The 24,783-nt window shown below is 44.0% G+C and overlaps 1 protein-coding gene across 1 annotated transcript; it reads left to right on the top strand.

Moving 5' to 3' along the window:
- Positions 1-10,974: 10,974 nt before the first annotated feature.
- On the top strand, positions 10,975-24,781 carry CHRM2 (cholinergic receptor muscarinic 2). The gene has a single exon (XM_077339891.1). The coding sequence runs from the start codon at positions 10,975-10,977 to the stop codon at positions 12,409-12,411; it is 1,437 nt and encodes a 478-aa protein (XP_077196006.1). The 3' UTR covers positions 12,412-24,781.
- The last annotated feature ends 2 nt before the right edge of the window (positions 24,782-24,783 follow it).

Below are 24,783 nucleotides of genomic sequence, written 5' to 3'. Positions count from 1 at the left end.
ACCCTTGGTTTGTTTCTCACTAAGTTTTAGGTGTTTGGTAGTGGAGAGCAGAATTCATATCCACCTACATCTTTTCTTATTATTCTTATTATATATTTATTTGCTTTCCCCATAACACAGTGTTGAAACATTCATCTTTCCAGTGAGGGATGGTGAAAGAGTTTGAGGATTTTTAGGTTGGCAAAAGCTGTTCAGCATGCTGCTGGAGTTGAATATCAGCAAGGTGAAGAGAGCTCAGGCTTGTCTCACTAGGGATCACAACTGTCAAAAATGGTGTTTGCTTGTCAAACATGTTCTCTACAAAATTCTCAGCATCCCTATTCAAGGATTTCTTCTATTATGTCTATCTTGGCCCTTTGAAGGAAGCACTGTAATATCCATCCATCCATCCATCCATCCATTCATTCATTCATTCATTCATTCATTCATTCATTGGCCTGCCACTCCTGGTGAACTGGGTTACAAAAACAAGTTTCAATACAGCCCCACCCCCGATAAAAGCCCCATTAAAACCCCATTTCAAAACACACTAATAACCATAGAACTGGGGCCACACTAGTTGTTTCCACGCCAATGTTGTCCCCTGTTTGAGCTACCCGACTAGGGCAGCTTTGTTTGTTGTTGTGTGTTTTGTTTTGTTTTTATATTTCCACATGACATCATCATCATCTATTTGTGCCCATATCATTAACTTCCCATTCTTTCCACGGACAAAAAAAAATACTTAAAAAAAAACCCTGTAAAAATGGTATTTCCTGGGAAGGACATGAATGCCACCAGCAGGGCTTCAATGAAGTGCTAATCAGATGCACTTTTTATTTCTTGATGACTTCAAGGGACCAGTCCCTGGAAACTATGAGCTTAATACATGCTTTCTCAACCAGGGTTTTGTGACAACCTGAAGGTTCTTGATGGCCCTGGAAGGCCAATGTTAAACATGTATTGAGTGTTATAACTATATATGGTTATGGTTATATCACCTTGTTATCCCTCCCAAAATGGCAAATTATGGGCCTGGAGGGGGTGGGAAGGAGAGGGGCCCTGGATGGGCATGTACACAGCTATGCTTCCCAATCCTACTCTGCATAACAGTGCCACTTCTGGGGTTTTGCAAAGCATGAAGAATGTGTTTCTGAAGGGTAATGAAGTTGAGAAAGGCTAGCTTAACAGATGAGAATCTGCTGCTTCTTAGAAAGAAAATAGGAGGTCATTGAAGACACGGCAACCCAATTTTTTTCTGTTTTAAAGTTGTTAAAGGTATTCTGTTGGAAGGAGTGTGCATGCCCATGAAAGCTTACACCTAGAATTAAATTATGTTGGTCTTAAGGGTGCCATGGGACTCATACTCCATTCAATTTCTATCTCGCATTACTCATGCTCATTCAAAAAGAAAGAAGACTTACCCATAAGTTAGCCTAACTTTCATAAGAAGTGCCCACAAGTATGTGGAGTTTTTAAAAGAAGTTCGTTAAGAGAAATAGTTTTATCTCTATTCAGTACTTTACATGCTCTTGAAAATTAAAAGAAAATAAGATACTGGCTGTAGAATCCTAGGGGTCATCTAAGATCACGGAGGGAGTGGAGCTTCAGTGTACATCAGACATAAAAGTGGAAGCACCACTACAGTGGAGAAAGAGTAGAGTATCTTGGGCTGCCATTGATTTCACTCAGAATCACACTGGCAACCAGACTAACAGGGAAGCCGCCTGGATACTATCAAATCCATTTTCCTGGATACTATCAAATCCATTTTCCTGTTATTGGTTGCAGATCACCTACGTGCTCCTTCTGGCAAGCCAAGAAGCCTTATCTTTAGCCTTGTTCTTTTAAAGAGCTATTTCATCTAACAATGTTTGTTCATTCGTACATTCATTCGTTCATTCAATTGTTAGAAAAGCTTACCATCCTGTGTCAATACCTTCTACTGAAAGGACTACCTGTCCGTTCGAGTCAGCATTTCCAATGCGCTTTTGCCTTTCCTGCTCTCATGCCATATCCCTTGCAGCTTCCCAAGTGCCTGAAATATTAAAGAGGCAATTACATTTCTCATCCCTGCTGGCTGAATGAGAAAAATCCCTGTTTCAGTTGTAATTCTCCCTTATGAGCCAGCATAGTGTGGTGGTAAAGAGCGGCGGCTTCTAAACTGGCGAGCCGGGTTCAATTCCCCGCTCCTGCACATGCAGCCAGCTGGGTGACCTTGGGCCAGTCACAGGCCTGATGGTTCTGTTCTGACTGAGTAGTCCTGTCAGAGCTCTCTGAGCCTCACCTCCCTCACAGGGTGTCTGTTGTGGGGAGAGAAAAGGGAAGGTGACTGTAAGCCGCTTTGAGCCTCCTTCGGGTAGAGAAAAGCGGCATCTAAGAACCAACTCTTCTTCTTCTTCAGTCATATCAGGGCTCTTTCAGCCTCACCTCCCTCACAGGGTGTCTGTTGCGGGGAGAGGAAAGGGAAGGCGACTGTAAGCCACTTTGAGTCTCCTTCGGGTAGAGAAAAGCAGCATATAAGAACCACCTCTTCTTCTTCAGTAATATCAGGGCTCTCTCAGCCTCACCCACCTCACAGGGTGTCTGTTGTGGGGAGAGGAAAGGGAAGGTGATTGTAAGCCGTTTTGAGACTCTTTTGAGTAGTGAAAAGTGGAGCATAAAAATCAAGTCCTCCTCCTCCTCCTTCTGTGAATCAAAACCAGTGTTTTAAAATTTACGTGCCATTCTTTGTTTTCTTGCAGCCAATTGTCACATTTTCCCAACCTTTCTTGCCCATAGACAGAGCCCATAGGCTAATATTTGAACTTACAAAATGTGCACCATACAATGCTAGACCTACAACAATAGATCTAACATGTTTCTACCTCAAAGTGGGTCTCCCTCGGAGGTCTAATCTTGAACACACAAGCGATGCAGTAGAAAATACAGCCAATGAGATTCAAAAAATTCAGTTTATTCTGTATGGATCACAGGCTCAATACATATGGAACTAGATGTCCATTTATCAAATATAAGTCCCCTTCTCCATGGCTGCTTAAAAATGCTGGTATGTGCCAGTAGATTCCGTGCAAGTATGAAAGCCTGCACAGGAAACAGAGTGACCACTTGAGCCATGGGAGGGTACGGTTGACTTCTCCCGCAATTGCGGTTTCTCAGTGGAACAGGCTTCCTCGGGAGGTGGTGGGTTCTCCATCTTTGGACATTTTTAAATGGAGGCTAGATAGCCATCTGACGGAGAGGCTGATTCTGTGAAGGCAAAGGGCTGGCAGGTTACAGTAGATGAGCGATAGGGCTGTGAGTGTCCTGCATAGTGCAGGGGGTTGGACTAGATGACCCATGAGGTCCCTTCCAACTCTATGATTCTATGATTCTATGAAATGCCAACCCACTTTGATGCACATTCCCGCCACTAGGTGGGCACCCCCATTTCAACAAGAATCAACAACATATTGGCCCATTATGCCCAGCCGCCGAAACAGCGATTTCGGGTCACATGGAAAATGCGGAGGGGGAAGAAGCGAAGCAAACCGCTTGTGCACAGGATTGGATGCAACGGCGGGAAAACCCAGAGTAACCGATTATGCACGAGGCACTTCTGGTTGCACCCCGGTCACCCGGAAGCTGCACTTTCTTCCGCGTTTCGCTAACGCTGCTTTTTCGGCGGTATGCACTGAATCTGCGGCCGGTTGCAGCTGGCTCCGTGCATTATCGGTGATTTTAGTCGCCGCCATTCCACCCCGAATGTGCACTATCCCCTCCCCCCCCCCCCGTGAATAATGGGCCATTGTCAGGCTGAGTGTTGAATTTACCCTTCGTTTGGGATTTGAGATATTTATGCAGAAGTCTTTATATTAACCAGTTACAGACAATTTGAACAGCAGAGAGCTGGCTGTAATTAAGTGGTGCGCAATTCCCCAGGCCCCATTGCTGGAATCAAGGAGGGCAGCTCTGGCAACAGGCAAGCACAGCTAGCCATTAATGCATTGGCTCCTGACGCTCTTAGGAGAACATTGTTTTTTTTTTTTTTAATGTTTGCATTATTTTGGTTCTCACCAGAGGCGTGATGTATATTTGCTCAGATTATGTTACACAACTGTGAGTCATCATTTGCTGCTTCAAACCATGCACAAAAGTTGATTAGCTGGTGTGCTGTTAGACAACCCTGCCATTACTGGATGACAAGTCAAAAAATGTCAGAGTCACCAAAAACGGCAGCTGCCTCTGGAATCCATCAGGGAACGCTCCATTTTGTAGGGACCGGGATTCAGGGAGTGGGGGGCAAGGGAAGGATTTCGGAGCAATACCAAGAGATCCAGCTTAGTGGTTAAGAGCTGTGGACTTGAATCTCAGGGGCCGGGCTTAAATCCTTACTCCTCCATATGCAGCCAGCTGGGTGATCTTGAGCCAGTCAAAGTTCTCTTAGAGCTGTTCTCACAAAGCAGTTCTGTCAGAGCTCCCTCAGCACCACCTACCTCACAAGGTGATTATTGTACAGGAGAGGAAGGGAAGGTGATTATAAGCCCCTTTGAGACTTCTTTGGGCAATGAAAACCAACTCTTCTTCTATGGGTCTCTGAATAACCACCTCTTCTATAGTAGAAGAAGAAGAGTTGGTTCTTATATGCTGCTTTTCCCTACCCAAAGGAGGCTCAAAGCGGCTTATAGTCACCTTCCCATTCCTCTCCCCACAACAGACAACCTGTGGGGTGGGTGAGGCTGAGAGAGCCCTGATATCACTGCCCGGTCAGAACAGTTTTATCAGTGCCGTGGTGAGCCCAAGGTCACCCAGCTGGTTGCATGTGGGGAAACACAGAATCGGACCTGGCATGCCAGATTAGAAGTCCGCACTCCTAACCACTACACCAAACTGGCTCTCATAGGAGTCCACAGCTACCTCTTTTAGTAATTCAAACATACCGAGTGTTAACTTTTACTCAGAAGAAAGCCATCTTGGTGTAAGGGTTAAGCACAGTGGCTTCTAATCTAGCAAGCTGGGTTTGATTTTCCGCTCCTGCAGCCGGCTGGGTGACCTTGGTCACAGTCTTGTTAGAGCTGTTCTCTCAGAACACTTCTGTCAGCCCTTTCTCAGCCCCACCTATCTCACAGGGGGGGGGGTCTTTTGCGGGGAGAGGAAGGGAAGGTGATTGTCAGCCACTTTGACCATTTACGCACTGGAGGTTTCATGCCGGGCTGCAGGCTGGAGTTTTAGTCGCGGCGGGTTGCCCCACCTCTTCCTGCATCCACACGGGGGAGTATTTGGCCCGGTCTGTTTCATCCGCTCTCAATTTGTGCTCCTGCACAGGAGCTGGGGCAGTGAAGTTCCCAGTGCATAAACAGTCTTTGAGACTCCTTCGGGTAGTGAAAAGCAGGGTATCAAAAACCAACTCTTCTTATTCTAACTTCCACTGAAATGAAAAATACTTTCCTTTTCACTGTTGGTTTTGCAAGCATGTTTCCATTAGATATGTGTGTTGCACATGTTTTTCTGCCATATATCCTGTATTTATTTATTGCATTCGGACAGTACCTTTCTCCCCGAGTGGCTTACATTGCTTTCATAATTCTTACATGCATTGGGTTGGATCCAGCCAGTGTTCTCACTCGGGCCCATTATGCACGGCCGCCGAAACGGCGATTTCGGGTCACATGGAAAACGCGGAGGGGGAAGACGCGACGCATACCGGTTATACACGGGGCGGGGCGCGACGGCGGCAAAACCCAGAGTAACCGATTATGCACGCGCCGATCCGGGCGCCGCTTCTGGTTGCGCCCCGCTCACCCGGAAGCTGCGCTTTCTTCCGCGTTTCACTGACGCGCCTTTTTCGGCGGCATGCACCGAAGCTGCAGCCGGTTGCAGCCGGCTCCGTGCGTTATCCGTGATTTTAGTCGCCGCCATTCCACCCCGAATGTGCGCTAAAACCCCCGTGCATAATGGGTCTCAGTCTCACCTTCTTCCCCTCCTTACTGCAACCCCCTTGCATGTGCATTTAGTCCACGCGTGTCCCATGATTCCCAGGGGAATGTTGCTTTACAGATAGCGTCTGGCAGAATCTGGTGAGTCCTGAGTGGAGTGAGGCATGACTTTGAAATTAGAGGTTTTCCAGACACCCAGCACAGCTTTACCAGCCAGACTAGGGAACGAATGACCTTTTGGCCACTTCAGATCCAATAAACAAGAATAGCTTCACCAAGCAACATTGAGTGGAGGGGAAGCTCAGACTGCATGTCGGGAGTTTATACATACCATTTGACTTGCTTTCACGAAGCGAGGCAGTTCATTTAAAAGTGCGGCTTGCGTTAAACATTAATGGGGGGGAGAAATAATATATTTATGTAGTTGTTCTGCATAATAAACATTTAACCTTTCTGATATATAGTTCATCTTTTAATAAACTGAACAGAAGAATCTGGGGCAAATCTTGATTCTTTTAGAGGAGTAAAAGGCAAAACATCATACGTTTGTAGCTCTTGAATGCATCATTTAAAAATGTAGCTTCAAACTCCACATCTCAAATGCAGTTTTTTAAATACTTGCAGCAAATCTGTTACAGGGTTTTCCCCTTCCTCCTTTGGATGAAATTATTTCTCTCGTCTCTCTTCTGCATGGGAGGCTGGTCCTGTGAAGGCTCAAGGGGGTGGCAGGTCACAGTGGATGAGTGATAGGGATGTAAGTCTCCTGCATAATGCAGGGGGTTGGACTAGATGACCCATGAGGTCCCTTCCAACTCTATGATTCTATGATTCTCTGCCTTCTTACCCTTTCCTCCAGTGAGCAGCACAATAATTAGAATGAACTGAAAGGGAACGTAATATATAAAACCATGCATGGTTTGGATAGACTTGCTATATATTTTTTTCTCCATCATGCAAAATAATTAAACCTATAGAAGGAAGCCTTTCTTCAATGGTACATAATCAGCTTGTGGAACTCACAGCCACAACACTCTTGAAGACTGAACTTTTATGGTTTTCAAAGGGCATTGTACAAATCTCACATTGGCTCAGTGGAACCTTCATCTCCAGAATCCACGTATCTCTGAATATTAGTTGTTGGGGGCAGCACCAAGGGAAGGCTTTGACCCACACGCCCACACTTGCTTTGATGCCTTGTTGGTCATCTGGTTGTCCACTGTTGGAAACAGGATGTTGATGAATCGCTGGCCTGGGGTAAGGTAAAGGTAAAGGTATCCCCTGTGCAAGCACCAAGTCATGTCTGACCCTTGGGGTGACGCCCTCCAGCGTTTTCATGGCAGACTCAATACGGGGTGGTTTGCCAGTGCCTTCCCCAGTCATTACCGTTTACCCCCCAGCAAGCTGGGTACTCATTTTACTGACCTCGGAAGGATGGAAGGCTGAGTCAACCTTGAGCCGGCTGCTGGGATCGAACACCCAGCCTCATGGGCAGAGCTTTCAAACAGCTGCTTTACCACTCTGCGCCACACGAGGCTCTTTGGCCTGGGATAGCAGAGTTCTTTTTATGGTTTTTCCTGCTTTGGAAATAACAATACTTTAAAAATCAATGGTTCATATTGTGAAATACAGAATCCGAGTGGCATTAGGTTTAGAAGGAAAAACCATACTTCTGGCTTATATTTTGCTTGTATCAAGGCGCATGTGTGTTTTTGTTGTTTTTTTGTGTCACTTAGCAGGAATGGAGGGAGGGTGAGATGTATTAAGGAATGGGTGACTCATGGAGTGAGATGTTTTAAGGAATGGATGACTCATTTGTTTTAATTTTTACTGCAAAGTAATAATTGTGCAGCAGAACTGTATACAAGAGGTTGTCTTCCTTTAATAGTGACAAGCTGAAATTTATTTATAAATGAATTGAATTAATCAAATTAATATTCAATTATGTGTTTATAACCCACCTTCCTCCCTGAGCCTTAGGGAGGTTTGTGGTTAGGGGTAGGCACGGATGGGGGGGAAATGTGATTCGTGTTGGTTCACGTTGGTAGCCAAAGCAGAAACTGAATCAAACGGGAAGTTTTGTTCTTGAAATGAACGGTTCCTAGCCCCTCAAACTCCACTTCAGTCCCTTTAAACTGAGTTTGCAGAAAGCCCCCAAAAAGCTGAGCAGCAAGGAGCAGCTTGTCTCCCATTGCTCAGCTGTTTTTGTGACTTTCTCAGGGAACAAACAGAAGGCAGGATTTAAAGTGACTTGGCTTCCCTTTAAACCCCTGCTTTCTACTATGTCCACGAATCCCCATGAATGGCTATAAAAGTTTGTAGAAGTTCATTATGGGAAACCTGTCATGAACTTAAGTTTGAGAACTATGAACAGGGCACTTCACCATTTGGTTCATGCTTATTATTAATTGTGGCTGTGTTGAAAGTGCTGTCAAATCATAGTTGACTTATGGCAACTCCATAAGGTTTTCAAGGCAAGAGTCTTCAGAGGTAGTTTGCCATTGTTTTTGTCCACATGCAGTCAAATAGCATTAGACATCTAATAAACAGGGCAGTAGGACTAGGACTGCAAGACCAATAGCAACTACTACTACTACTACTACTACTACTACTACTACTACTACTACTACAAAAATAAGCCATGAAAAAAACTTATCAAATATAGTACATCGAGCAATGGATTTACCAAGTAAGAAACGGTGCAACAAGAACATAAAATTCTCAGTAAAAAAAAATATCCAGGATATACTGTAGCATAGATGATAGTACTGTTCCGTGTATGAAAGCACCTCCCTGAACCATTCTGTTAAACCATAACCCTGTTAGTTTTATAGAAATGTTGTCCTGAACATTTTTGTTTTAAATAACTTGTAAAGTTCTTTCCAGTGTATTATTTCTCCACTGGGAACAGATTTATGTGTTGCTTTCTCCCTCTTATTCAGCTGTTCAAAGGCACAAAGAGTCTGCCTGTGTGTAAAAATGGTGGTAGAGCAGCAACCCTACTGTGCACAGTTCATAAGTAATATATATGCAAAGCCTACATCATTCCAGAGCATTGTATTGATTCAAAGGAATGAAGGAAAGCATAATATATCACCACAGGGCAAAAGTATGTGCTCACTTGTCACCAGCATATCAAACACAGATGGTAATTTTAATTTTTTTTCTTTGAATAATCAATTGATGGCCAACACAATGAAACAGTGCTTTGAAAAATGAATGGGGAAGCCAATAGTGAGGGAATACACAATGCTCTAAAGTCAACACTCTTGATTCAAAAGTAATTGATGTAATGGGGCAAGCATAACTCAGTGGTAAAGCACACGCTTTGCATGTAGAGTCCTAAGTCCAATTCCAATTTAAAAGATCTTCAATATGAGTGCTGCAAAGTCCTTGGAGAGCCACTGCATGACTAGAAGAAGCAGAGAAGAAGAGTTGCCACTTTCCTCTACCCAAAGGAGTCTCAAAGAGGCGTACAGTCACCATCCCTTTCCTCTCCCCACAACAGACACCCTGTGAGGGGGGTGAGGCTGAGAGAGCCCTGATATCACTGCTCGGTCAGAACAGCTTTATCAGTGCTGTAATGAGCCCAAGGTCACCCAGCTGGCTGCATGTGGGGGAGCACGGAATTGAATCCAGCTCGCCAGATTAGAAGTCCACACTCCTAACCACTACACCAAGCTGGCTCACTAGATGTACCAATGGACTGACACAGTATGAGGCAACCTCATATATTCATTATTTAATTATGGTGGCTGCAAAATGCCCTGCATTTGTGCTTAGTGATGTGGAAATCTAGCCAAAAATTCTTTATTGCCATTTTTTCAGATACATTCCAGATCCAGATACACATTATAGAATCCCAGTCAGTACCTATATCCCAGTATTATACCAGAAGTTTGGCTCCACAAATTTTGAGAGGGGTGTTTGATTTTTTTTTAATTAAAACATTAGCCACCTTCCTTCCATATGGGGGAGGTCTGCAGGTTTCCTGAACAACAGGCAGAGAGAGGGAGACAGATCTCACAAGCAAATGGGATCATACATTAGAGGTGCTTGCCATGTTGGTTCTGTTGAGATTCTTTGGCTTGAGATTGTTTTTGTTGAGTTGTTGCCATATTGGCACTGGGTTTTGTTGGGTTTCTTTAGTTTTTAAGCCCAGTTCTGTAGGGCTTGGAAGAGGTTACCCAGCACCACTTAAGTAGGTTTGGTTTGGATTGGTACATGGGTAGTCTTGGGCTAGTCATATTAGTCTGTGTATCTGTTGGGATTATCTCATTGGAAGCTAATTTTATTGGGCTTGTTGGTTCTGTTTGCATTGGGGCATTTTTGACCAATGGTTGCTTGCACTTAAATGTTTGACTGTTCTTTGTCCTGCAGGAAGCATGGAATTTTTACCCCATAAGAAACAATTTAGGATGGCTAGCAGCCCATCAGGTGCCCATTAGAATTGGTCCAATTTACTTGTGGGGGCCTTAGTGGACAAGTAGCACTAACTCCTCTGCAATGTTCATGTCACTCACACACAAAAACCCAGCCTCTCCAGCTCTCCAGAAAGATTCCCCACAGGAAATAATGAACCTGAATAATTTTAGAATCCTACCCACTCTCCCCAAAAAAATCCCTAACTCAAGATACAAAAACATTATTTGGGACCCAAATAACACAGAGTACCAATAATTATGCCCACCAAAATCTAGATAAGAAAAATAGTGATTTTTCTTTTTCTGGTGCACATCCCTAGTTATGATGTTAGCATCATAGACTTGCCAACAACATTCAACAGAACTGGTCATCATAGGAAGATAACAAAGCTGGTTATGTTAAGCATGAGATAGCCTGTTATAAAGCCACACCATATAGATCAGGGGCCCCATCTTGTTGAACCTATGGGAACAATTTGGAATTTTGATAGTAGAATTCACCACATAATGGCTGTTGCAAGAGGCAGGACCGATCACAAAATGGACTCCAACTGTTACATGAATACCTTTTCCCGGACCCCATTTGCCAGAATGATTACATCAAATGCCTCATGGTCTCTTTGTTTTCTCTCTCTTTCTTCTACAGGTTTAAGTGATACATGTCCGCCAGCTCACTAGTAGACACAAACATGAATAACTCAACAAATATAAGCTCTTTGGAGGACATGATGGCCCTTGGAAGTCCTTATAAAACTGTTGAGGTAGTCTTCATCGTCATTGTGGCCGGATCCCTCAGCTTAGTGACCATCATTGGGAACATCCTGGTTATGGTGTCCATTAAAGTCAACCGGCACCTGCAGACGGTGAACAATTATTTTCTGTTCAGTTTGGCATGCGCTGACTTGATCATAGGCGTCTTTTCCATGAATCTGTACACTCTTTACACTGTGATTGGCTACTGGCCTTTGGGACCTGTAGTTTGTGACTTGTGGCTGGCTCTTGACTACGTAGTCAGCAATGCCTCTGTCATGAACCTTCTCATTATCAGCTTTGACAGGTATTTTTGTGTCACGAAACCTCTGTCATACCCTGTCAAGCGGACCACAAAGATGGCAGGAGTGATGATTGCAGTGGCGTGGGTGCTCTCTTTCATCTTGTGGGCACCTGCAATTCTCTTTTGGCAGTTCATTGTAGGGGAAAGGACTGTGTCTGATGGGGAATGCTACATCCAGTTCCTGTCCAATGCAGCCGTCACCTTTGGCACAGCCATTGCAGCTTTCTATCTACCCGTTATCATTATGACTGTTCTCTATTGGCAAATATCTCGGGCCAGTAAGAGCAGGATTAAAAAAGACAAAAAGGATGGTGGGCAAAACCAGGAACCTGTTTCTCCAAGTCTGGTCCAGGGTAAAATAGTGAAACCAAACAATAACAACATCCCAACAACCGAAGATGGGATAGGACATAGCAAAATTCAGAATGGGAAAGCCACTGGGGAATCAGTGGTGGAAAACTGTGTCGCGACAGAGGAGAAGGAGAGCTCAAATGACTCCACCTCTGTCAGCGCTGTAGCTTCCAACGTGAAAGAGGATGCAGCCATCAAAGATGACACCAGGGCTTCCGTCTCCCAAGTCAATGCCAAAGTGGAGAACTCCAAACTGACATGCATCAGGATACTCACAAAATCCCCCAAAGGCGATTGTGACAGCTCTGCCAACACAACTGTAGAACTTGTAGGCAACGATGGTCAGAACGGAGATGAGAAGCAGAACATGGTTGCCCGGAAGATTGTCAAGATGACTAAGCAGCCGCCCAAAAAGAAAACACCGCCTTCTAGAGAGAAAAAAGTGACAAGGACTATCTTGGCTATTCTCCTGGCCTTCATCATTACCTGGACACCATATAATGTCATGGTACTTATCAACAGCTTCTGTGCGTCATGTATCCCCAACACGGTATGGACGATTGGTTATTGGCTGTGCTATATTAACAGCACCATCAATCCTGCCTGCTATGCGCTCTGCAATGCTACCTTCAAGAAAACCTTTAAGCACCTCCTTATGTGTCATTACAAGAACATAGGAGCCACAAGGTAAAAACCGTAGTCCGGGGGAAGGGGGTACCGAGTGTGATAAAACAATGCCATAGCACTTTATGCTCTACTATGACATCAAGAAGCGTAAAGGAGATGCTGACTGAGAGTATGCACTCCATCTCCAACACTTGCACTTAAAAGTCCCCAAGTCATCAGGAGGCTAGGAAGAGCTGATAGGCCACCTGAAGAGAGGACCTTGAGGCAGCATTTCCAAATAGAATCATGCAGAAGGGCTTTTGACTCCATTCTTATTAGGGCACAATCCCTGGGAGGTTCTCCTCTGTAGGCAGGGAATGGGAGCAGCACAAGATCATAGATCAAGGAGGCTTGCACAGGAGAACTCTGTGGGCGCTGTGGCCTTCGTCACTTCTTTTGGTACAACTGTGGCCAGTATGTTTGTGTGTGTATGTTCATTTGGATAACCTTTGTGGAAACTGTACATGATAGGCACAGAAAGACACGGAGCCAACCCATTGAGTTGATTGTTTCCATACTCTGATGCTGAAGACCCAACGATTTATCTTGACTTCACTCATGTTTGTCTGGTCTGCATTACAATGTAGTACTGTACCTCATTCTGGGCTGAACCAGCCAAACTCTTAGGCAATTTTGGGGGCAAAGTGCACACCTTCTCCTTTTGAAATCACTGGGACTTTAACATGCCAGAATTTAACTGTATTTCATCCATTGATAAGCAATGATAATTTAAGGAGATTCCCTGTGGTCGTCAGTTTGTTGCAGTCAAGCTTTGCATAGCACTTATGACCAGCTCGGTAATTAAATATATAACTTGGTGTACCACAGGGGTCAACTTAAGCCCTTTGAAGCCAGTTTTCAAGGAGCCAAAACTCAGTTGTAACTCTTACTATACCCGTTAATAAATGGGTGAGAGTAGCTATCTATAGCAGCAGTCAAAATTCGGGCACTGCATAGATATTCTAAACCCACTTGATTATGCAAACACTTAGGATTAAGGCAGGGGTAGTCAACCTGTGGTCCTCTAGATGTTCATGGACGTTCAGCAAATGCTGGCAGGGGCTCATGGGAATTGTAGTCCATGAACATCTGGAGGACCACAGGTTGAATACCCCTGGATTAAAGTATTGCTTTGGTTACACATCCCTTAGGTTGCTATATCAAATCCTGTCATAGGATCTCCAGATTCCATCGTAGAAATTCTCCTTGCATTCCTGCCAGCCTGCCGGTCAATTTAGCAGCCTGAAGTCTGAGGCCCAGTTCTAATGAGACTGGTGAATATCTGATCACACACTCATTTTGGAATCAGCCTCATCTCCCACTGTGTTTGCTCTGAACAATGAGTGTATCCACCATGTGTCAGGGACAGGATAACAAATGCTCTCAGTTAGGTTTTATCTGCGCTAGTAATTATCCAAGTATAGATTTTCTTTTCTTTTCTTTGGCACGTGAAGGAAGAATTCTCAGTGGATTTTGGTTTCCAAAGAATACCTTTGAGTAGAATCCTTCTCGCTAGTCTTCTCATGTGTGATCCAAAAATTTCAATTGCTTGAAAGAAATAACTCTATTACCTGTCTCAGGTCTCAACTACACACCTTGTCAGAAGTCCTGTAACTCAGGGGTAGTCAACCTGTGGTCCTCCAGATGTCCATGGACTGCAATTCCCATGAGCCCCTGCCAGCAAATGCTGGCAGGGGCTAATGGAATTGTAGTCCATGGACAGCTGGAGGACCACAGGTTGACTACCCCTGCTGTAACTGGAGCACCCACCCAGCATTGTTTTCTTGACACATTAGGCACCTGAGAGGACTTGGACTGATACGACAGAGAGCAGTATACCCCTCCCCCCATTATTTTTCTGACATGAAGTAGTCCTCAGAAGCTGTTTTTTACCCTAGTTGGGTGAACGTATGAGTACCCACATCAGTACTTGTTTGTTTCCCTAATGGACTAGCTCCCAGGGGCTGCTTCAGGTTGAACCCCTCCACCACCCGCACACCCCGGCAAATACATAACAGCTTCACCATGACTCAAGCCTCTCCGTGACTGATTTCTTCAAGTGAAAACAAAAAGAAACTGGGCTTTGGAAGCCATGGGCTTTCAAACGTCATGTGTTCTTGATCCTTTCACATATCAACATTCCAAAGTATTTTCTCCTTTGATTTAGGGAAACAAAATCAAAGAAGTTTCTACCACCTAATCTTCACTGAGATAGTCAACCTGTATCTGAGCAGTATATTTCCGACTGTAGGAGGGGGCTACTAGAGATCACACACCAGTTTCTCTCCACCGAATAAACAGGCAGGAAGGGTTAGAACCTTCTCCCTAGAGCCTAGTTTAAGGTGCTAGTTTTTGAAGTGCATAAATGTTGTTAACTGTGGAGGGGCCACATGCATCCTACTCAGACATGGGCTTGGCCTCTGAGTAAGAGCTTAGTAACCAAGTTGTAATTGAATGAGATGGGATTCATGCTTGGCAGGCCAGAAAAAAATCACAGAATTCCATATACATTGGATGTATTCAGTGACCACAGTCTGTATTGAACTGAGCTAGATTCTTATTGCAAAGACTCAGCAGTTGCCATAATTTCTTACCCGGAGACCATGTTCCTCTCCCTACCCTATAGGAGGCCCCCTCTGGAGGGGATAATTTCATTACTATCAGAATTACTGGATGATCAGAATTATGAAACAAATGGTATTTGATCATGTTTTTAGAATTTTATAGTTTTAAATCAAATCATCGTAGAGTTGGATGGGGTCATACAGGCCATCTAGTCCTAGCCCATGCTCTATTCAGGATCAGCCTAAAACATCCAGGATAAGTCTCTGTCCAGACACTACTTGAAGATCACCAGTGAGGGGGAGCTCATCACCTCCTTAGGCAGTTGATTCCACTACTGAACTACCCTGACTGTGAAAATATTTCCTCCTGGTATCTCTCCAATACCATTCTACACATAATTTAAACCCATTACTGTGGGCCCTCTCCTCTGCTGCCAACAGGAACCTTTCCCTTGCCCTCCTCCAAGTGACAATCTTTCAGATACTTCAAGAGAGCCATCATGTTCTCTCTCAGCCTCCTCTTCTCCAGGATGAACATTCCCATGTCCCTCAGCCTTCCCTCACAGGATTTGGTCCATTGTTGGAAATCAGCCTGAGGCCATCATTGGGGAATAGCAGTCTATAAATTAAATGATAAATAGAGTAAATATTATGCCCCCAAAATAATACCGAGTGATTAACAATGCAGCCCTAAGTTCAATTGCACCCTTCTGCATCTATTGGTTTCAATGGGCATAGAAATTTGTAACTTCAGGATTGTACTACAAATATTATATAAAATAGACATGGACATTCATGGGGAACATATGACTGGTGTCATTTGGTTTGAATCAAAATTGAGTTAATTGTACCTGGGTGTCCCCTCCAGTTTCTGCACTTAAACCACGTCATTTGGACCACTGTCTAGCATCCTATAATGTCCTTTAGAAATCAAACCAGCCTCCTCCAAACCTTTCCTGGGGATTCAAAGATGTCTGGAATTGTAGGCTGTTAATCCCATTAAGTGCATTGGACCTTACTTCTGAATTAGCATGCTTAGGGATGATGCAATCCACACACTATTAAAGGTAAAGGTATCCCCTGTGCAAGCGCTGAGTCATGTCTGACCCTTGGGGTGACGCCCTCTAGCGTTTTCATGGCAGATTCAATATAGGGTGGTATGCCAGTGCCTTCCCCAGTCATTACCATTTACCCCCCAGCAAGCTGGGTACTCATTTTACCGACCTTGGAAGGATGGAAGGCTGAGTCAACCTTGAGCCAGCTGCTGGGAGTGAACTCCCAGCCTCGTGGGCAGACAGCTTCAGACAGCATTTCTGCTGCCTTACCATCCTGCGCCACAAGAGGCCTACACACTATTAGACACGCTCAGAACATGAACAGAGCACTGATTCAGTGCAACCCTTGCTACACTGCACCATGTTAGAGTGTGAGAGGAAAAAGGCTTCATACAACACTATCTCTTCATATATTTAAAGATGTAAAAAGAGGGAAGAACTCAACATGCTCTCCCCCTCACCTGCAGTCTAAATTGGCAAAGTCTACCAATAGCTGCTCCAAGCAAATGCTCTGATCAGCTGTAGTCGCTCTTGGAATGAATAGCACTTAAGCACTTAACTGCATGCTTTGAGGGTCATTGATTTAAATGAAATTGAAGTATGCTTAACTTTGTGCAGATTGCAGGCCAGGGATTTTGCTCAGCCGCAATCCTGGAGCAACTTGCAGGCTTACGCAGTTCACAAAGAGTTTCAAGATTTAAATTCAGCTCTTCAAAACCTTCTAATGTTAATTAGTCTTCCGTTAAATGAGTCACTCCCCTTTCTTCCTATTATATTGCCTCAATCCCATTGGCTTCAGTAGTATTACATGTCAGGCCCATTTGGTTTCATGTTTGTTCACTCAGGATCTCAGGATCTAATTACGGGCACAATTGTTGGCACACACTTAATGGGAAGGAAGTCCCATTGAACTCAGTGGAGCTTGCATCTGAGAAAATTTGATGAGCTGCAAAGCTTCCTTCCAAATCATGTAGACTGGTTCCTCCTTCCTCTTTTCCTCTTTGGCCAACAAAGGAAAGCTATGAGGAAAATGCATGAACATATTTTCAGTCAATATCTTCTTTGATGATCAATCTCTTCACCCTTCACTGCTTTCTTCCTGCCTATCACACACTCAGTTTGCTTGTAGTGGTTAGGAGTGTGGACTTCTCATCTGGCATGCCAGGTTTGATTCTGCACTCCCCCACATGCAGCCAGCTGGGTGACCTTGGGCTCGCCACAGCACTGATAAAACTGTTCTTACTCTCTCAGCCTCACCGACCTCACAGGGTGCCTGTTGTGGGGAGAGGAAGGGGAAAGTGATTGTAAGCCGCTTTGAGCCCCCTTCGGGTAGAAAAAAGTGGCATATAAGAAACTCTTCTTCTTCTTCTTCTTCTTCTTCTTCTTCATTAAAACCAGAGGGAATGCTTGGTCTTTCAAAGTCACTTGAGTGCCATTGAGGGTTGCCAGCTCAGGGTCGGAAAATTCCTGGAGATTTTTGGGCGGAGCCAGAGGTAGGCAGGAAATAAAATGGCATAGAACCTACACTCCAAAGAAGCCATTTCTTCCCCCACATACAGGGGGACTAATCTCTGCACCCTTCCCAGCCCATCAGGATTGGAGACCAGTTATCATTCTTGCCCCACCTGGAGGTTGGCAACCCCTACCCAGAAGATAATATTGAGCAATGTACCATTAAAAGCTTAGAGAAACCTGCAAGGAGGGACAGTGAGCTTAGGCCAAATAGAGAGAGCAGTCTGTAAAGCGCAGAGCTCACATAGCCTACTTTTGACAAATCAAAAGTAGGGTGATGGTTCTAGATCTGGCTGATGATCTTGCAGATTCTTCATATGCCCGGAGCTTGGGAAATGGGCCAAAGCTATGCCTCCAATTTTGCTTCTGTGAGCTTCAGTCCTGATAACAGTATACTCAAGGACTCCTAGCAGCTAAAGATTTTTGGTTGAAGAATTCAGACCCAGGTTTTCCAGATCCATCACTCTAGCCACACACACTGTGTGCACAACAGTAGCCTTGCACTAAGTTTCAGGGTGTATTGTCAATCACAGCCAGTCCCCACCGTAACAAGCTATCTTTTTTGTTTGTTTGTTTGCTGGAATATCAGACCGAGATTGATGGAATATACCACATAATAACACTGCCTTCTGTAGAATCAGACCCTTGGTCCCTCAAAGTCAGTACTGCCTACACAAACTGGCAGGAGCTCTCTAGGATGTCAGGCAGAGAACTTTCCCCTCATCCACTTCCTGATACTTTTTAAAACTGGGGATGCCAGGGATTGAACCTGTGACCTTCTGCATGCCAAGCAGATGCTCTACAACTGAACCACAGCCCTCCCTCCTTTGGCATGGAGGGCTGATTTTGAGCTTTGATGCCAAAGACAATTTTGTGGTCTGCCATCACTTTAACTGCTCAGAACTCTCTCATCAGGGCAAAACCGGTAGTAGCTTCACCTCCACCAATAGAAAGGTTTGTTCGTTTTCACTTACGTATTCCAACCATGTGTGTGAACAATGAATGCACACATTACATAATTGTATATTATTGTGCAAAATGTGTCAAGGGATGATGGCTCCACTCTCTTGTTTGACTATTAATCTGAGCTTCAGAACAATGACTTTTATTTACCCCCTTTATGGCAACTAAGGATTCGAGCTCATTTCACATAGCTTTCAGATTCAGAAAGCTTTTAATTCAGTTGGTCTGGGGTGGGGGGGAGGAAATGGATTAGAGTGGAACTATGGAAATAAATCCCTCCTGGCTACTTAATTATTTCATCTTCCAAGCAAAGATTAAGTCATTGAGACTCTCCAGGGGATTGCTCAATTTCTCATGGCTTCCCTTGTTGTCTCAGGCCTCTGTGACATTTTGCATTCACATCAGGTCACCTTCCGTTTTGAAGTATGCTTCCACTGGATGTCAATGTGATTTTTTTCTTTTAAAAAAATTGGTGCCTTTGAGCTTTCCGATTGTTGCCTGAGTCCTGTCTACTTAACAGGATAACACACCCGGTATTCTAAGTTGCCGGTGCTTCTAGCTCAGCTTTGCAATGAAAGAGAGCACTGCATCATCAAAGGCAATAGGAAGCCTTGCCTCCTTTTCTGGAGACATCCAAAAGACATTGGCTTGGTAGTTGGATTTTGATTGGATGCCATTTTATTTTTGAGACATGCAAGCAAGGGGGGGGGGAAGATGGCTAAGCCCCCAATCACCTTATCTCTCTTCCTGTAGACAGATAGACCCAACCCTCTTTTTAAAAGCACAAAGCGGTGTGTCCTCCTCAATCAATGTTCACTGCTGATAATGGGAAAGATAGTCCATTGGTGCCCAGTCACAAGAGAAGAGCAAGATCCAAGTCCAAAAAGATTTCCCAGGTATCATCTTTCATGTCAAAGCCCACTTCATCAGATACATGTAGGAATTGTATCTGAGACTGGGAACTTGATTCTTGTAAGCCTACATCCTGGAAATCTTACTGCTCTGAACTCAAATCTTGTTCTTCTACTGCAGACCAGTATAGCTAACCATCTAAAGTAGTCTCCAGAGATAGTTCTCTGAACTGGGACTGTTCATCACAAGACATTGTGAGTACTGAATGAATACTGTGTCCCATCATGTGCATGCTGTCAGGAAAGTCCTGCTACCTGCTATTTGGGACAAAGTCATACTGCTAAGGTTACCTTGAGGCTCAATAGCTGCAAGACATGAGGCAGCTGCAGATAACACAGATAAGTAGAGGGAAAGGAAGCCCAGCTTATCATGATACATATATGGATATCACCTGGCATTCTGTTTATGTTAACAGCTGCTTGAGTTGCCCAAATCAGCAGTTAAGATTTTCACAGCATGGAGAAAGCCATGAGCATCTGCTAATGTCTGCCGATCAAATTGCTGTTCAAGGCACAGATGGGGGGTGCATTTCTAATGTCAGCCACCCTAGATTTCCTATGTAATTTCCTTAGCCAGAATATATATGTTTCCTCCTTTTGAAGAGGAAGGTATATGATGCACAGAGGGTGTACATGCAGATTTGAGCTTCAGATTGGGAGGAAGACGAAACGTAAAACACGAGTGAGTCTTACCTCTCCTGGCTATGACCATTAAAGTACAAAACCATCCTCATCAGTTGCTACAGACACAGTGTTCAGAAAGAAATGTCATTTTGATAGAGAAGAGAATCATCACAGTTGAAATTATCCATCTTTCATTGTGGTGCCTTAGTAGCATACCATGTAATCTGGTGCGGCAGTGGCCTTATTCCGCACAATTTTGAACACACTATAACTGCAGGTAGGCACATGGCTCTGAGACGCATGTTGAACTCTTCCATGTGTACAAACCACCCAGAGCCACGTAGAAGGGCGGTATAGAAATCTAAATAAATTAATAAATATAAATAAGGAACAGGATTGCCATTGAACAAATTGGGTTTCATCTCTTTTTTTTTTTCAAAGCCAGGAATATCGCTCAATGGCTGTTGCACCTTTTCCCTTTTCATATTGCTTAAGATGTCCCCAGAATAACAGCATGCCCCATGAAGCAACATAATGGATGCCCACTGACCAGGGGGAGAAGATGGAATTATTTATAGCTCACGAAAGGTACCATTCTGGATCCTGGTTTCCCAGAAAAGCCAGACAGGACTTCATTAGAAAACTACATTTTGGATTACAGAATCATGTTGTTCTTGTTGCCACGGCTTCAGAGTTTAAAGAAAAATTGGGGTGTGCTCATGGCTCAGTGACAGAGCATTTGCTTTGCATACCGTGGGACCCAGGTTCAGTCACCTCCAATTAAAAGCATCAGGCATCTCCAGGTAAAAGGACTAGTCAGTAGTTGATGTGTAAAAACAAACAAACAAACAAAAAACCCTGAGAAGATCTGCTGTCAGTCAAAGTAGACAATACTTAACTTCGTAGACCAATGGGCTGATCCTTATAGGCTAGTCTACAAGTCAGCAGTTTGTAAATTGTGTGCCAGAAAACACTAAGAAGCTTGTCCTTGGGGCTAAAATATGTTTTGACAGAGAGTTTTTCCAGCTAGCCCACCCTTCCTCTGCTACACTCTTTCCCACTTGAAGCATATATACAGCCTCTGACTGGACTATAAACTTGCTTAGGGATTTATCACCTCCCTGCACCCCTTCAAAAACAAATGGAGGGTTATAATCAGAAATTAGTTCCATGCTGAAACATCCCTCTTTCTTTTCAACATTGTGCATCCAAACCATCACTGTCTAACAAAACGGCAGGAAAACAAAATGGCTCCGGCTGAACTAATTGACATCGGGCATCTGTGCTTGTGCTTGCTTTAGGATGCTTTGGGCTGATCCTGTGCTGAGCGGGGGGTTGGACTAGATGGCCTGTATGGCCCCTTCCAACTCTATGATTCTATGAACTCACGATTCTTTCAATGGGGATTGAAAGATAGAATTTTCTGATGTGTTGGATCCCACGGGATCACTCCTATTCTGTATCATCTGAAATATACCATCAGATGCATCAGCACTGTTGAATAGCCCTTTGAAACCTTTGAAGTAGGGGCTGCTTGATTTAAAAGTTGGGATATTAGTGTTGGTGAAAGAAGCCACATGTCCCCATATATTTTCAATCAATGTGTCAGTTAGCCGTCAGAATCATGGGTTGGATCTATCCAGCCTTTCCCCTGATTAAAAAAGTAGGAAGAGGTCTCCTTGGGCTTGCAGAAGATCAATGGATTTGCATAGAAAAACCCAGTTGAATGAAGGCTATAGCAGAGAAGTGTTTGGGTGGAAAAGTTCTACGTGAAAAGAATTCTTTGAAAGGCAACTTGGTGTAGTGGTTAGGAGTGCAGACTTCTAATCTGGTGAGCCGGGTTTGAATCTGCACTCCCCCACATGCAGCCAGCTGGGTGATCTTGGGCTCGCCACAGCCTTAATAAAGCTGTTCTGATCGAGCAGTGATATCAGGGCTCTCTCAGCCTCACCTACCTCACAGGGTGTCTGTTGTGGGGAGAGGAAAGGGAAGGTGACTGTAAGCCACTTTGAGACTCCTTCGGGTAGAGAAAAGCAGCATATAAGAACCAACTCCTCCTTAAATATTTCAGTAAAAATTATGGCAGCTTTCCTGCTTGTTCATCCCATGATGTTTAATGGCTTGCCACCTCATGTCCTTGACATCGTACCATCACTCCTTGTCCTGGTCAAGTGATATTTTTGCAGTGAGACCTGTGAATGAACTTGTTCTAGGAATGGCATCAGGCATTTGCACAAGAACCAAAGTGAAGCAGAGACATTTGTATTGTGTTTCCACTGGGAATGAGTGACTGGTGCAGAAGTCTATGTGATATCACCAGGGCCTCTGGGCTGCTCTCTCTTGTCACACACACCGGGAGAGCTGCCTGGAGGTATTCCTTTTAGCCTTACTGCTGCAAAAAAAAAAGCAGTAGCCTGAATTTGCCCAATATATCTGAGTGTATGTGTGTGTGCACATACGAATACTGGGGGAAGAGGAGCAACTGCAGAACATTTTGCTCAGGGTCCTCCGAAACCTGGAACTAGCCTTGGGCTGCACCCCCATGATTGCAGTCTTTATATATGACAGGAGCCCCCTGGGATGAACTTGCAGAAGAAAGCTACTGAAATATTTAAAGGGAATCTAAGTGTGTCAATGTATTTAAGCAGCATGATAGTTCAGTTCACTCTGGATTGCCTTTTAACGCAGAAATACCTAAGAAAGAAAATTAATCTGAAGAAGCATGTCTCTCTGTGAGAACTGCTGTGAACAGACAATGCATGTGATGAACTGGCAGAATGAGAAATCTCAAAATAACTTTTCAAAGGAAAGGCAAAGCAAATTTCTGCAGGGTTTCCCTAAGCCATTGCATCCACCCGAAAGAGCTACAAGGACTAGAGAAATGAGCATAATGGGCAAATTGCATATATCTACATTAGCCAACAAGATTAAGGCACAGTTTCTGTATCACTCTGCAGGGCTACGTCTTGGGTAGCCTGTTGCCTGGTTAACTGTTTGCATGAAGGACCAGTCATAGGATTCAGGCTGAGTACAACATGATGGTTTTGTGTGTCAAAGTGATGAGAAACCGGACCACTGGCGAAGGAAGACCCTCTTAAACAAACAGCATGACTCAGCATTCACCCTGTTTGACTTCCTAGCAACAACCAATAACATGAACTTGGGTCTACATGTACTGAAATGGAGGCATGCAGTTAAGGGTATGAGCACATACAATTCCCATTGTCAATTAGGGAAAGAAACACACTAAGATGTAGCCCGTGACAGCCATCCAATTCCCATTGTCAGCTATGGAAAGAAGCACACTTAGAGGGAGCACCGGTGAACCTTTTTTTCCATAGCTGGCCATAAGTGCTTCAAGTGCCCACCACTTTCAAGGCTGTGGACACAAGGTCAGCACTCAGTGGGGCTTCCTCCAGGGTAAATACTTCTAGCATTGTAGCTTTAGGGATATAGCCATATGATCACAGGCAACCTTCTTTTATGAAACCCCATATTTTGCAAAGAGATTTCCCCATCTAACTGGATGTCTTCACTGTTTGAATCCTTTCCTATCAGTGGGTGAGGTCAGGAGGTTGGGATGGGGGAAAGGCCCTTTTCCTACAAGTCTGTCTCAAGGGACAGACCACAGAGTGATGGCAGTCCTGTTTCCTGTTTCTCCCCACCACCACCATCACCGTCACAATTCTGAGAAGATACAAAGTCTCTAGATGTCCATGTCAGCTTTCTAGGTGCACCCCAAAGATGGCCATCCTGTCCCAAACCACAAATCAGTAATAGTCCAATGGCCAGGGCAGTGGACAAGAGGTACTAATAAACATACCACCAACAATTCCTCCTTTCACTGCTGGTGCCATATTGAGGAGGCTGGGGTTGAGCCAGAAGTTAACTAATCCATCTGTAAATATCTACTGGAATTGTGTTTCAAGATGACCAAACCATACCTTGGCTATGTACAGATATAATACAAGACCTGTAATATTGTTGAACCTGAGGTACAATGTAAATAAAGCTACAATGAATGTCTAGTTATTCTGCAAATTGTATGTTCAGGGAAGGGTGCAATTCCTTCCTGTGATTTTTTTTTTTAAGATCCTGTCATTCATTTGCAAAGACCAGAATTCTTGTCTTAAAAATTGCTGTAAGAATGAGAGAGTGTATTCCTTGTAATCATGCGCGTGAGGAGCACACACGGCAAGGTCATGAGACGAATGACGATCATACCATGCAAGGCTTCCAAAAACTGGCTGCATTCTTGATAATGCCGTACATTGGATCTCATTAAAAAACAAAAATACGAGAAGCACAAATTTTATTGGTTGACTTCATAAAGCCAAACCACAGTAATATACATATATACATATATATATTATAGATATATATTTATATAACCTGTATAGATATACATATTATTTACACGGTATTCATACAGAGAAAGCGAAGCATGATGGAGAGACACACCTCTGAGAAATTGTACATCACGCTGCCGTTCATCTGAGGTGGATGAAGGTTAGGGCACACAGCAGCAGCAACATTACAGTATATATATTCCAAAGGAACCCATTAGGGGCCAGGGCTACATGCCTAAGAGGCCTTCCGTAGGACTGAATGAAAAAGAACTGGAAATATCTTGGAGAAACCAACTAAAAACTACACACAATATATGTGTATGTAATTCTGCTGAGCTGTATTCCTAGTCTGAGCATTGCATTAAGAAGCAAACTATACTTCAACGAATAAAAATGTTTTTGTATGTGGTACTTAAAGC

This window comes from Paroedura picta, chromosome 5, assembly GCF_049243985.1.
Source record: "Paroedura picta isolate Pp20150507F chromosome 5, Ppicta_v3.0, whole genome shotgun sequence".
Taxonomy (NCBI): domain Eukaryota; kingdom Metazoa; phylum Chordata; class Lepidosauria; order Squamata; family Gekkonidae; genus Paroedura; species Paroedura picta.
This window is presented reverse-complemented; position numbering and strand designations above follow the sequence as displayed.

Bases quoted from the DNA above. Each gene is read 5' to 3' on its own strand.
- CHRM2 (XM_077339891.1), top strand. From the start codon at position 10,975: ATGTCCGCCAGCTCACTAGTAGACACAAACATGAATAACTCAACAAAT.